This window comes from Sapajus apella, unplaced genomic scaffold, assembly GCF_009761245.1.
Source record: "Sapajus apella isolate SASKATOON/1434 unplaced genomic scaffold, GSC_monkey_1.0 scaffold86, whole genome shotgun sequence".
Classification (NCBI taxonomy): Eukaryota; Metazoa; Chordata; class Mammalia; order Primates; family Cebidae; genus Sapajus; species Sapajus apella.
The window spans coordinates 1,496,399-1,508,888 of NW_022437026.1; the positions used below are offsets into that span (position 1 = coordinate 1,496,399).

The 12,490-nt window shown below is 41.9% G+C and overlaps 1 protein-coding gene and 1 pseudogene across 8 annotated transcripts in view; one reads left to right on the forward strand and one right to left on the reverse strand.

Moving 5' to 3' along the window:
• The window catches only part of SLC6A13 (solute carrier family 6 member 13), a 49,583-nt gene that overhangs the window by 16,316 nt on the left and 20,777 nt on the right, over positions 1 to 12,490 (reverse strand). For 4 of the 7 annotated variants that reach the window (XM_032254396.1, XM_032254397.1, XM_032254401.1 and 1 more), the window contains 2 exons: positions 5,027 to 5,161; positions 3,990 to 4,130 (listed from right to left, as the gene is read on the reverse strand). In XM_032254396.1, coding sequence (XP_032110287.1) covers positions 3,990 to 4,130; positions 5,027 to 5,161 — 276 coding nt within the window. Of the gene's footprint in view, positions 1 to 3,989; positions 4,155 to 5,026; positions 5,162 to 12,490 lie in introns of all 7 variants that reach the window. The other 3 variants (XM_032254399.1, XM_032254398.1, XM_032254395.1) reach the window with 2 other exon arrangements.
• On the forward strand, positions 9,260 to 10,214 carry LOC116534188 (annotated as a pseudogene). Its single transcript, XR_004261620.1, has 2 exons — positions 9,260 to 9,762; positions 9,820 to 10,214. The product of XR_004261620.1 is annotated as a 39S ribosomal protein L43, mitochondrial pseudogene (transcript).

Genomic DNA, 12,490 nt, shown 5'->3' on the forward strand with positions numbered 1-12,490 from the left:
GAAGCTGGAACCCGGTCAGCAAATTGTCTAGGTTCTACCTTCAAAATTTCTAGGCCGATGCTTCTTGTCACCTCCACTACCACCCCCCTGATACAGGGGAGGCACCGTCAGCTCCCCGCTCCTACCTGCCCTTCAGATTCCACCCTTGGTCCCCTCATGAAATCTCCATGTAGCAGCAGGGGCAATGTTGTTAAACCTGAGATCACTCTAGGTCGCACCCCAGCTAAAAGCTTCCAGTGGGTTTCCCATCCCACTGGAAGAGTAAAGCTGCAACCCTTTCATCCCCTCCAAGGCGCTGCTGGATCCATTCCCACCCCATTCCCCGCAGCCACCTGCCCCAACACACTCACCCTGTTCCCTGCACACGTTTGGGTATGTCAGGTGCACTGCCGCCTCAGCTCCTTCTTCCTAGAGTTCTCATCCCCCAGCTCAATGACTCATTCCCCCTCCTCCTACAGACCATTACTCAAGGGGCATCTCAGTAAGACCTCTCCTGACCATGCAACTTCAAATTGCCACCCCACCCATAAAACTCACGGTCCCTGTTTTATTTTCCTCCATAGACCATCTTCTAACACAGCCCATACTGCTGCTTTCTAACGGGACACTTCGCATCCACCTGTTCTGTTTATGCCTACCTCCCATCACTGAAATGAAAGCCCCAGGAGGGTGGGGTCTTTGTTTTTGTCTATTACCATATTCCTGGTGCTTGGAACAGAGCCTGGCATATAGCAGGAGCTCAACAAATATCTGGTGGGTGACTGAAGGCCAGCTGGGTGCTCTCTCCACTAAACCCTTCACTTGCCTTGACGCTGCAGCACACCCAGAAAAGCATTATCTCATCTTGGCAGGACAGCGTGTCTTGTGCAATTCAAATGCTAGGTTCTGAGTAAAACCAGGCTCGCTAGGAGAGATGTCAGCAATGCTAAAACCTAAGACTCAGGTATTCAATCGGCCCCAGGATTGTCCCAGAGACCCCCAGTCGATCCAGAGGAAGACAGGCCTGATAATGCCCTGAAGAGAAGGCTCTGGGCCACCAAGACCTGACAACATTGTTGCAATAGGAAGTCCCCTGAGATCTGGATCAAACCTTTACTTCTGACAAGCTGGTTGTCAAAGGTGGTTTCAGTAAACATAGATATTTTAAAAAATAAATCAATAAAAAGAAAGAATACATTTATTATAATTCTTTAGCTATATATAAAAATAAATATAGCTAAAGAATATAGCTATTATAAATAAATATATGTATATAGCTAATTTATGTAAATTATAATAAATGTATATAAATAAATTCTTTAGCTATATATAGCTAAAGAATTATAATAAATGTATTCTTCCTTTTTTTTTTTTTTTTTGAGACGGAGTTTCGCTCTTGTTACCCAGGCTGGAGTGCAATGGCGTGATCGTATTCTTCCTTTTTATTTATTTTTTTAAATATCTATGTTTACTGAATATATATAGCTAAAGAATTATAATACATTATAATAAATGTATAGCCATATATATGTATATATATATGCATATATATGTGTGTGTGTGTGTGTATATATATACACACACATATATAGCTAAAGAATTATAATAAAACAGATTTTTGGGGGTACAAATGTTTCTCTGCTACCCAGGCTTGAGTGTAATGGCACAATCTTGGCTCACTGCAACCTCCATCTCCCAGACTCAAGCAATCCTCCTGTCTCAGCCTCCCAAGTAGCTAGGCACAGGCCTGCACCACCATCCCTGGCAAATTTTTTGTATTCTTTTTTTTTTTGTTTTCCTTGTTTTTCGAGAAGGTGTTGTAGTTTTATTCTTTTTACCCAGGCTGGAGTGCAATGGCGCGATCTCGGCTCACCGCAACCTCCGCCTCCTGGGTTCAGGCAATTCTCCTGCCTCAGCCTCCTGAGTAACTGGGACTACAGGCACGCGCCACCGTGCACAGCTAATTTTTTGTAGTTTTAGTAGAGACGGGGTTTCACCATGTTGACCAGGATGGTCTCGATCTCTTGACCTCGTGATCCACCCACCTCGGCCTCCCAAAGTGCTGGGATTACAGGCGTGAGCCACCGTGCCCGGCCGTTTTTTGTATTCTTAGTAGAGATGGGGTTTCACTGTCTTGCCCAAGCTGGTCTCAAAGTCCTGAGCTCAAGCGACCCACCAGCTTCAGCCTCCCAAAGTGTGGGGATTATAGGCATGAGCCAGTGCGCCCGGATGAATTATAATAAAACAGATCTTTAAACCTGGTTCATTCAATAAATGTCTTTGAGTCTTATGATAGAGCCAGCACCATGCTAGGCACAGAGGTCATGGAGATGAAGACACCTTTCCTGCCCTCAAGATCTTGCTGACTAGCGGGAAACCAGTTAACAAACAGACGGAAAGTGAGGGAAGCGGCACGGTAGGGCTGGGCCAGTGCAGGTACCAGCAGACACATTTGAGAAGAACCTAATGCAATCTTGGGGTTCAGAGGAGGTACCCCCAAGGTTTACTTTCCTTTTGAAAAATAATGGTGGAATGGAGGTAGTGGCAGTAATGCATACAGAAGTGCCTGGAAGGGGAGCCTAAAGTACAAGGCGATGGAGCTGATGGTGAAGTGGTGACGTAAACAGGAGCCAGGTCATGAAGGATAATGAATACCACACTAGCCATGCAAAATGCTTTTCCTGGCAAGTAAAGGATTCAAACTCACTTCAGAACTGAGTAACTCATCTGAGCAAGAAAGAATCAATCATGGTTAGCCCACTTCAAAGGGGTAGGACCTCGTTGACTGGCACTGGAAGATACTCGGACAAGGAGAGCAGGATGTGCCAAGAATCCAAGCAGAACCATGTCCCCTCTGCTCTCCAGCCATGCCTTCCAGTAGGGCAGCCACGAGCCACGTGGCTCAATGCAAATGTTAAGGTTCTGTTCTTCAGGCCACTCGCCACGTTTCTGGTGCTTAGGAACCACATGCAAAAGTCACTCCAAACCTACACTAGCTCAGTGGGACTGTCCATAAAAAGTAAATAAATAAATACCCACATGTGGCTACCATATTGGATAGTGCAAAGAACATTTTCATCATTACAGAAAGTTCTTTTGGACAGTATTGCCCTAGATGTTTTTGTCATTGCTGTTACTTTCTGCACATTAGACTCAGGAGTACTATGGCCATGGGTGGCTCAGGTAGTCTTATAAGCACAGGAGAAATTGCAGATAAGCAGCACATGCCAACGTTTCAGTCAACAGGGGATCACATATGACAGCGTTCCCACATGATTCTAAAATACTGCACCTTTACTGTACCTTTTCTATGTTTCGTTATATTTAGATACGCAAATACTTACCATTGTGCCACAAGTACCTCCACTGTTCAGTACGGTGTTACAGCACACAGCCCAGGTGTGTGGCAGGCTGTGCCATCTATGTCTGTGTAGCTGCACTCTGTCATGTTCACACAAGGATGGCATTGCCAACAATGCATTTCTCAGTGTGTACCCCTGTCATTAAGTGGCACGTGACTGTAATTGCTATTATAAATCACAGCGGACCCTTGAACAACATGGATCTGATCTGTGCGGGTCCACTTATACGTGGCTTTTCTCCCGCCTCTGCCACCCCTGACAAGCAAGTCCAGATGAATTGTAAGTTTGAAAGACCGAAAATGGTATCAGAAAGAAGATACAAGAACAAATGAATGAACAAAAATATATCGATATATTAAACTAACCATATTTCAAATTGATTTAAGTAAATGGCTAAATGACATAAAAAGGTGGTCAGTTCTAGTTGCCTAACACATTAATTGAATATATTAATTTTTTCTTTAAAAAGTTCATGACATTTTGCTGTGAGGCTGGTGAATGCTTGGTCTTATTCTTGACGTAAGCTCTCCATGATCTACTTGGGTGATTTCGGGTGTGTCCGTGTTAAGCTGCCATATAGGGACAATCCCACTTCTGGGTAGTGTGGCAGAACAGGAAGAGGAGTGGACCCTCGGGTGATGAGCGTACCTGTGTTCCACTCATGGTGGCAGCTGCCCCAGGGTAAGTCGATGGTGAAGCTGCTGAAGAGGTAGAAAAGGGCCCAGGCCAGCACAATGATGTAGTAGACGTTGAGGAGGATGACGATCATCTGGGAGGCATAGCCAATGCCTGCAGGGAAACTGCAGAATTGGGCTAGGGACAGTGGACAGTGGTGGCGCATACCTATAATCTCAGCTATAGTGGGACCCTGAGGTGGGAGGGTTGTCTGAGGCAGGGAATCCAATTTACCATAGAGGAAAACAACTATTTTTGTAACTTCCTGTGAGTAGAGAAAATCCTACATATGGAGAAATCATGAAATTAAATACTGTAAATTTTAAATCCTTGTGTCAGATAGAACTTTTTGTTGTTGTTGTTGTTGTTGTTGTTGTTGTTGTTGCCCAGGCTGGAGTGCAATGGCGCAATCTCAGCTCACTGCAACTCCGCCTCCTGGGCTCAAGCAATCCTCCTGCTTCAGCCTCCTGAGTAGCTGGGATTACAGGCATCCGCCACCGCACCTGGGTCATCTGTTATATTTTTAGTAGAGACGGGGGTTTCACCATGTTGGCCAAGCTGGTCTTGAACTCCTGACCTCAGGTGATCCACCTGCCTCAACCTCCCAAAGTGCTGGGATTACAGGCATGAGCCACCGCACCCGGCCAATTTAGAACTATTAATGAAATAATTTTTTCTCATTTGAAGTTATCTTTTTAAATGCTTTATAATTGATGAAAATGTGTCTTAAAATACAAAGACATTGTTATGTATTGAAAACATATAGCTAAAGTAGCTTTGCACTCTGCTTAACTAACCTAAATCCTTTGCCCCATGCTTACTGCTGTTTCTCCCCCATTCTCTGATGGACCAGCTGACTAGCTCAGTATGCAGCCTGCAAACCAAGGGCTTAACATAGAGACTTGTGATCTTATCTTAACCTCAGAACTGCTGCTAATCACTCCAGTCATTCCAGAAAGGTTTATAACCACTAATGAAGATGCCTTGGAATCAGGCACAGAGCTACTCACCCTCAAAGATGGGGCAGATCTTCCTCCAGGCTGTGATGCCTCCCTGGCTAGTGTACTGGCCTAGTGCTGTCTCCAGAAGGAAGACAGGAATGCCACAGGTAAACAGGAAGATGAGGTAGGGGATGAAGAAGGCACCTGTGATTAGAAAACAGGCTGTTCATTTCCTGGGACTATCCTCCTCATCATCCGCATTCACCTCCTCCCACTACCAACCCACTCTGCCAGTCAGAGCCTCGGAGGTAGAGAACACTCACAGCTGCAGGAGACAGCCGTCAAGATGTCTGGAACCATGACAGAGATCAAGAGTCACCGTGTTACCTAAGGAATGCACAGTCTCTTGTCTTTCTTCACTGCAGAGTTCCAGTCTGCACCTATTAAAATTTGCTCCCCACTGAACAATCACTGCCTAACACATAACTAGTGGCAATAACAAGGAGCTTATTAAATAATGGATACCTCGGAGCACTAGCACAGCCCAAGGTCTATAATTCTTTTCAAAGAACCCATTGCTGTTAATGTCAGGTAGTCTTTCAGCAGGCTGAAATCATATTTCAGTCATTGTTACGATCTGAATGCATCCCCTAAAGTTTGTGTGTTGGGAACTTAATTCCCAATGCAACAGTGTTGAGATGTGGAGCCTAATCAGATGTGAGCAAGTCACGAGGGCTCTGCCCTCCTGAATGGATTAACGTTATTACTGTGAGAATGTGTTTGTAATTAAAGTGAGTTTGGGCCAGGCACACTGGCTCACACCTGTTAATCCCAGCATTTCGGGAGGCTGAGGTGGGAGGATCACTTGAGCTCAGGAGTTCGAGACCAGCCTGGGCAACATGGCAAAACTCTGACTCTAAAGAAAAAACAAAAAATTAGCTGGCCATGGCCATGCATGCCTGTAATCCCAGCTACTCAGGAGGCTGAGGTGGGAGGATTGATTAAGCCTGGGAGCTCGAGGCTACAGTGAGCTGTGATTGTGCCATTGCCCTCCCTCCAGTCTGGGTGACAGAGCAAGACCCTGTCCCCAAAAAATAGTGTATTTGGCTCTCTGTCTTTTGCATGCATACTCTCTTGCCTTTCTGCCTTCTGCCATGGGATGACACACAAAAAAGTTTTTTACCAGAGATGGATTCCTTGCCCTCGACTTCCCAACCTCCAAAACTATAAGAAATAAATCTCGGCTTCTTATAAATTACCCATCTCAGGTGTTTTGTTGTGACAACACAAAATGAACTAAGCCAGTAATCTGTGTCCCTCTGTTTTTATAAGTATTGGCAGAGACAAGACTACTGATGCCAGATATTCTGGTATTTTCGCTACCATGGACCTCTCATCTGCTGGCAAGTGGACAGGCGAGTTCATAGGATATAGATGACCAGAGAAGAGAGAACTGGACAGAGAGGAAAATCTGCTTATCTGCAGAAGGTCCCCCTCAAGCTACAACTGAGTACTAGTCAGTGCATATGTGTGAGAACACTGAGGTGAGGGAAAGAACCATTCAAAATGATTGAAAGTAATGGTGCTGACATACTGCTAGACAATAATCTCAAGATTCACCAGGCATTAGGCACAGTAAGCAGAAGGGCATTTCCTCAGTAATGGGAAATAATTATCCCTAGACTGAGCACACTTCTGGTCCTACCTAACAAATCTTTTTTTTTTTAATATATTTTTTTATTTTTTTAATTGCATTTTAGGTTTTGGGGTACATTTGAAGAACATGCAAGATTGTTGCATAGGTACACACATGGCAGTGTGATTTGCTGCCTTCCTCCCCTTCACCTATATCTGGTATTTCTCCCAATGCTATCTCTCCCCAACTCCTCATCCCTCACTGTCCCTCCCCTATTTCCCCCCAACAGACCCCTGTGTGTAATGGTCCCCTCCCTGTGTCCATGTGTTCTCATCCTACCTAACAAATCTTAAAAGCAAGACATAAAAAGATCAAGTAACTTCACTGGTCCCAGAACAGAGCTCAAGAATATTCATAGAAATATGAAATTGGCTGGGCGCGGTGGCTGACGCCTGTAATCCCAGCACTTTGGGAGTCCAAGGCAGGCAGATCACAAGGTCAGGAGTACAAGACCAGCCTCGCCAACATAGTGAAACCCCGTCTCTACTAAAAATACAAAAATCAGCCAGGCATGATGGCACACACCTGTGCTCCCATCTACTTGGGAGGCTGAGGCAGGAGAATCACTTGAACCCGGGAGGTGGAGGTTGTGGTGAGTTGAGATCACATCACTGCACTCCAGCCTGGGCAACAGAGCAAGAATTCACATCAAAAAAAAAAAAAAAAAAAAAAAAGAAGAAGAAATATGAAACTATCCAGCAACCCATAAAGCAAAAATATTACCGGGTCTGGTATTCAATCAAAAATTACCAGGAGAGCAAAGAATCAGGAAAATGTTACTCATAACAAGGAGATTAATCAATCAATTGAGCCTTACCCATAATTTACACAGATGTTAGAATTAGCAGATGAGGACACTTAAAAATTATTGTAACTGTATTGAATGTGTTCCAAAAGTTAGGGACATAAAAGATATTGAAAAAGACCCAAATAAAACTTTTGGACATGAGCATTACAATGTGTGAGATTTTTAAAATATACATCGGATGGAATTAATGTTAGTAGGCAGAGCAAAAGAAAAGATTAGTGAACTTTAACTATAGTAGAAACTATCCAAAATAAAACACAGAGAGAAAAAAGAAAATTTTTGCCTGGTGCAGTGGCTCATGCCTGTAATCCTAGCACTTTGGGAGACCAAGGTGGGTGGGTTGCCTGAGGTTAGAAGTTCAGGACCAGCCTGGCCAACATGGTGAAACCCTCTCTCTACTAAAAGTACAAAAATTAGCTGGATGTGATGAGTGCCTGTAATCCCAGCTACTTGGGAGGCTGAGGCAGGAGTATCACTTGAACCTGGGAGGTAGAGGTTGCAGTGAGCTGAGATTGTGCCACTGCACTCCAGCCTGGATGACAGAGTGAGACTGCATTTCAAAAAAAGAAAAGAAAAGAAAATTATAAAAAAGAAAATGTATGCATAAGTGGTGAGACAGCTTCAAACAGCTTAATGTAATTGGAGTCTGTAAAAGAAATAAAAGGGTGAGAAAAAGCTTGAAGAAATAATGGCTAAAAATTTTACAGATTTTATGAAAACTATCAACCTACAGAGCCAATAAGTTCAACAACACCAAGACAAAAGAAAAGAAAAAAGAAAAAAACTAGTCCAACACACATCATAATCACATTACTTAAACCAGAATGTCGAGTTTTTAAGGGAAAACCTTAAAAGTCATCAGAGAAAAAGGACACATGTACAAACAAACAAAGATTAAAAATAACATCAAATTTCTTATTTAAAACAATTCAAAAGAGAAGACAGTGATAAGCACATTTGTTAAAGTACTAAACGGCAGGGGAAAAAAGTTGTCAACATGGAATTCTATACCCAACAATAATACTGTTCAAAAACGAAATAACTACTTCTTAAGACATGTGAAACCTGAAAGGATCCATAACAAGCAGAACTGAACTATAAGAAATGTTGAAGAAATTCCTTCAGGGAAAGTGAAATGATGCCACCAGATAGAAATATGAATCTACACAAAGTAATAAAGAACTTTAGAAATAGTAATTACACAGGTAAACATATAGGATGTTTTTCTTATTATTCAAACATTTTTAAAAGATAATTGACTGGTTAAACCAAAATAAAAACAGTGTAATATGGATTTTATAACATATAAAAAATGTACAATGAGAGCACAAAGGTCAGGAGGAGAAAAATGAAATTGTAATATTTTAACATTCTTATATATAAAGTGGTTCACTATCCTTGAAGATAAATTGTGATAAGTTAAAGATGTATACTACAAAGTTTAAAATAATCACTAAAATAACACAACAAAGTTACCGCTAATAAGCCAACAAAAAAGAAGAAAACTAGCAATGGAATAATAAAAAATATTCAGTTATTCCAAAAGAATGCAGGAGGAAAGGAAAGGGGGGAAACAAATAACGGAGAGAACAAACAGATAAAAAAAATAAGATGATAGAGTTAAACCTAATTATATGGATAATTGTATTAAATTCAGATAATCTAAATATCCCAATAAAAGGCAGGGATTATTAGATTGGCTTTTAAAACACAGACAAGACTCAACTACATGCTGTGTTTAAAAATGCACTTCAAGCTCTCCTCGCCGCCCGGGCTCCGCTGCCTCTTGGCAGTAGCCATGACTGCGCGCGGGACTCCACTTCTTGGCCAGTGTTCTCCACAACGGACTGGGTCGCTACGCGCAGCAGCTGCAGAGTCCGAGCTTCAGTGTCAGCCGCGACGGCCCCTCGTGTCGCGGCGCCAGGGAGTTCGTGGAACGGGAGGTGATCGACTTCGCCCGACGGAACCCAGGGGTCGTAACATACGTGAGCTCGCGTCCGTGCTGCGGGCCCACAGCAGTGGCGGAATACCTTAACCGGGCCGTGCGCTAGGAGAGCACCCACTGCAAGTCGGTGGAGGAGATCTCGACGCTGGTGCAGAAGCTGGCCAACCAGTCGGGCTTGGATGTGATCCGCATCCGCAAGCCCTTCCACACTGACAACCCTAGCATCCAGGGCCAGTGGCACCCCTTCACCAACAAATCGACCACGTTCCACGGGCTACGCCCCCGAGAGGTCCAGGATCCTGCCTCAGCCCAGCTCCAAGCACCGTGAAGAGTTGCCCCACCAACTCCAACCCCAGGCTTTGGACTAGTTCTCCAGTAGAGGTGGTTATTACTCTTTGGGAGTCCGAGCCCAGGTAGACAAATGGAACCCATTGGTGAGGAAGCTGACACGGGTTCTGCTTGGGATAAAGAAGAGCTGCCTATGTATTTCCAGTGCCTGCTTCTGGGGGCAGTGACCTTTGTGAACCCTTAATTTTTATCCAAGTGGCATCGCTAAAACCTGAGATGAGGAAGACTTCAAGGGTTTTACAGGGCCTTTGTTTTTGAAGTCCAAATTAATAATAATGTTCTCAAAACACAATGAGAGGTCTCAAGGCTGGCTTCTGAAGAATCCCTGATATCTTATTGGTACAACCGAGCTATAGAGAGCTCTTCTCTGCTGTGATGGGCTAGGCACTTTATATCTGTGTGAATGTTTGTTTAAGGATTTATAAAACTTAGGTTAATAAACTTACCCAAGGTCATTTCAGGTCTTACTTCAAAATGTGTGCATATATTAAGCCCAGGCCCCAAATTTCATTGTTTAAAAATAGACGCAGAACATATAACAACCCTCAGGGTGGCTAGCATCAAAGGCCATGTGGTTAATACATGCCTGACCTCTGAATGGGAGAAGGGAGTGATTCTCAGCCCAAGCCCAGGGTAACAAGCTTTCTCTGGTCTTAGCTATACACCTACTTCCCCCAGGGCCCCTCTTGGTGCAGAAATAAAATCTATGTCCCTTGCGCCAGCTGGTGGGGGGTGCTGAGAACCATGGGGAAGGGCAGGAAGGCTGACTAATGAATATTTTCTAGGCTTAGTTTTTTTTTGTTGTTTTTGTTTTTTGTTTTTGATGAGGAGGATGGTGAGGAAATGAGAGGATATAAAAATCTAGAAACGCTTGTAAAAAAAAAATGCACTTCAAATAAAAAAGACATGAACAGGTTAAAAGTAAAAGGATAAAAAATATATACCATGCTACTACTACTCAAAATAAATCTGGAGAGTTTATCTTAACATCACACAAAGTAAATTTCAGAGCAAAGAATATTACCAAGGGTAAAGAAGGTAATTTCATAATGATTAAAGGGTCAATTAATCAAGATGGTCAATTAATCAAGCAGTATTTTAAATGCATATTTACCTAATAACAGAGCTTCAAAATACATGAAGCAAAAACTGGCAGAACTACAAAGAGAAATATATCAATTAATTCCTGATAAATGTTAAAGATTTTAATAGCCCTCTCTTAATAATTTATAGAATAAATATACAGAAAATCAGTAAGGATATAAAAGATTTGAAAATCCTATCAACCAATTCAATTTAGTTAACATTTATTGAATATTCTATCCAACAGTCCAACAGCAGAATATACATTAGTTTCAAGTGAACAGGAAATATTCTACCAAGATAGGCCCATATCCTAGACCACAGAACAAATCTCAATAAGTTTAAAAGGATCCAAGTCACAAAAAATTGATTCTCTGACTAAATAGAAATCTATTAGAGAAAAACATTAGGAAAATTTCCACATATTTGGAAATTAGGTAACACATTTCTAAATAGCCTATGGGTCTATTGACCCATCAAAGTAATCAAAAGAGAAATTATAAAGTATCTTGAATGGAGTGAAATGAAACCCAGTACTATATCAAAATTTGTGGAATGCTGCTAAAGCAGTACTTAGGAGATTTATTAAATTATAAAAGAAAAAAGTTTCAAATCAATTTCCTCAGTTTCCACCTTAAGAAATGAGAAATTAGGCCGGTCTCAGTGGCTCATGCCTGTAATCCCAGCACTTTGGGAGGCCAAGGCGGGTGGATCACCTGAGGTCAGGAGTTCGAGACCAGCCTGGCCACCACAGTGAAACCCCGTCTCTACTAAAAATACAAAAATTAGCCAGATGTGGTGGGCAGGCAGCTGTAATCCCACCTACTCAGGAGGCTGAGGCAGAAGAATTGCTTGCACCCAGGAGGCAGAGGTTGCAGTGAGCCAAGATAGTGCTACCGCACTCCAGCCTAGCCAACAGAAAGAGAGTGTCTCAAAAAAAAAAAAGTACAAAAATGAGAAATTATTGCTGAAATGAGGGTATGGTTAAAAAAAAAAAAGAAGAAAGAAATGAGACGGATAAGAGCAAATAAAAGCCAGAGTAAGTCAAAGGAAATAGAAATCAGAGTGGAAATCAATAAAATAGAAAACAGGAAAACGTTAGAGAAAATCAATGAACCGAAAGCTGGTTCTTTGAGATAAAGTTGATAAAATTTTAGAAGATACAAATTATCAGCATGACAAATGAGCTGTATCATCAGTAAAGATTCTGTAGATATTAAAACAATAATAAGAAAATATACGAAAAACTTTATGCCCATAGTGCAATGATTTAGGTAAAATGAAAAAAATGTCTCAAAAAAACACTAACTAACAAAGCCCACTAAAAAGAAATAGATAATCTGAATAGCCCTATAAGTATTAAGGAAAATTAGTTTTGGATTTAAAACCATCCCAAAAAAACAATTCCAGGCTCAAATGACTTCACTGGTGAATCCTCCAAACATTTAAGGAAGAAATAACACCAGTTCTACACAAACTCTTCCAAAAAATTGAAAAGAAGGAATGCTTACCCAACCAGTTTTATAAAGTCAGCATTATCCTGATAGTAAAAGCAGACAAATATATTAAGAAAAGAAAGTTAAAAATCATTATATTTCATGAACATAGAGGCCAAAATTCTAAACTATTTTGGGAAATCAAATCTAACAATAT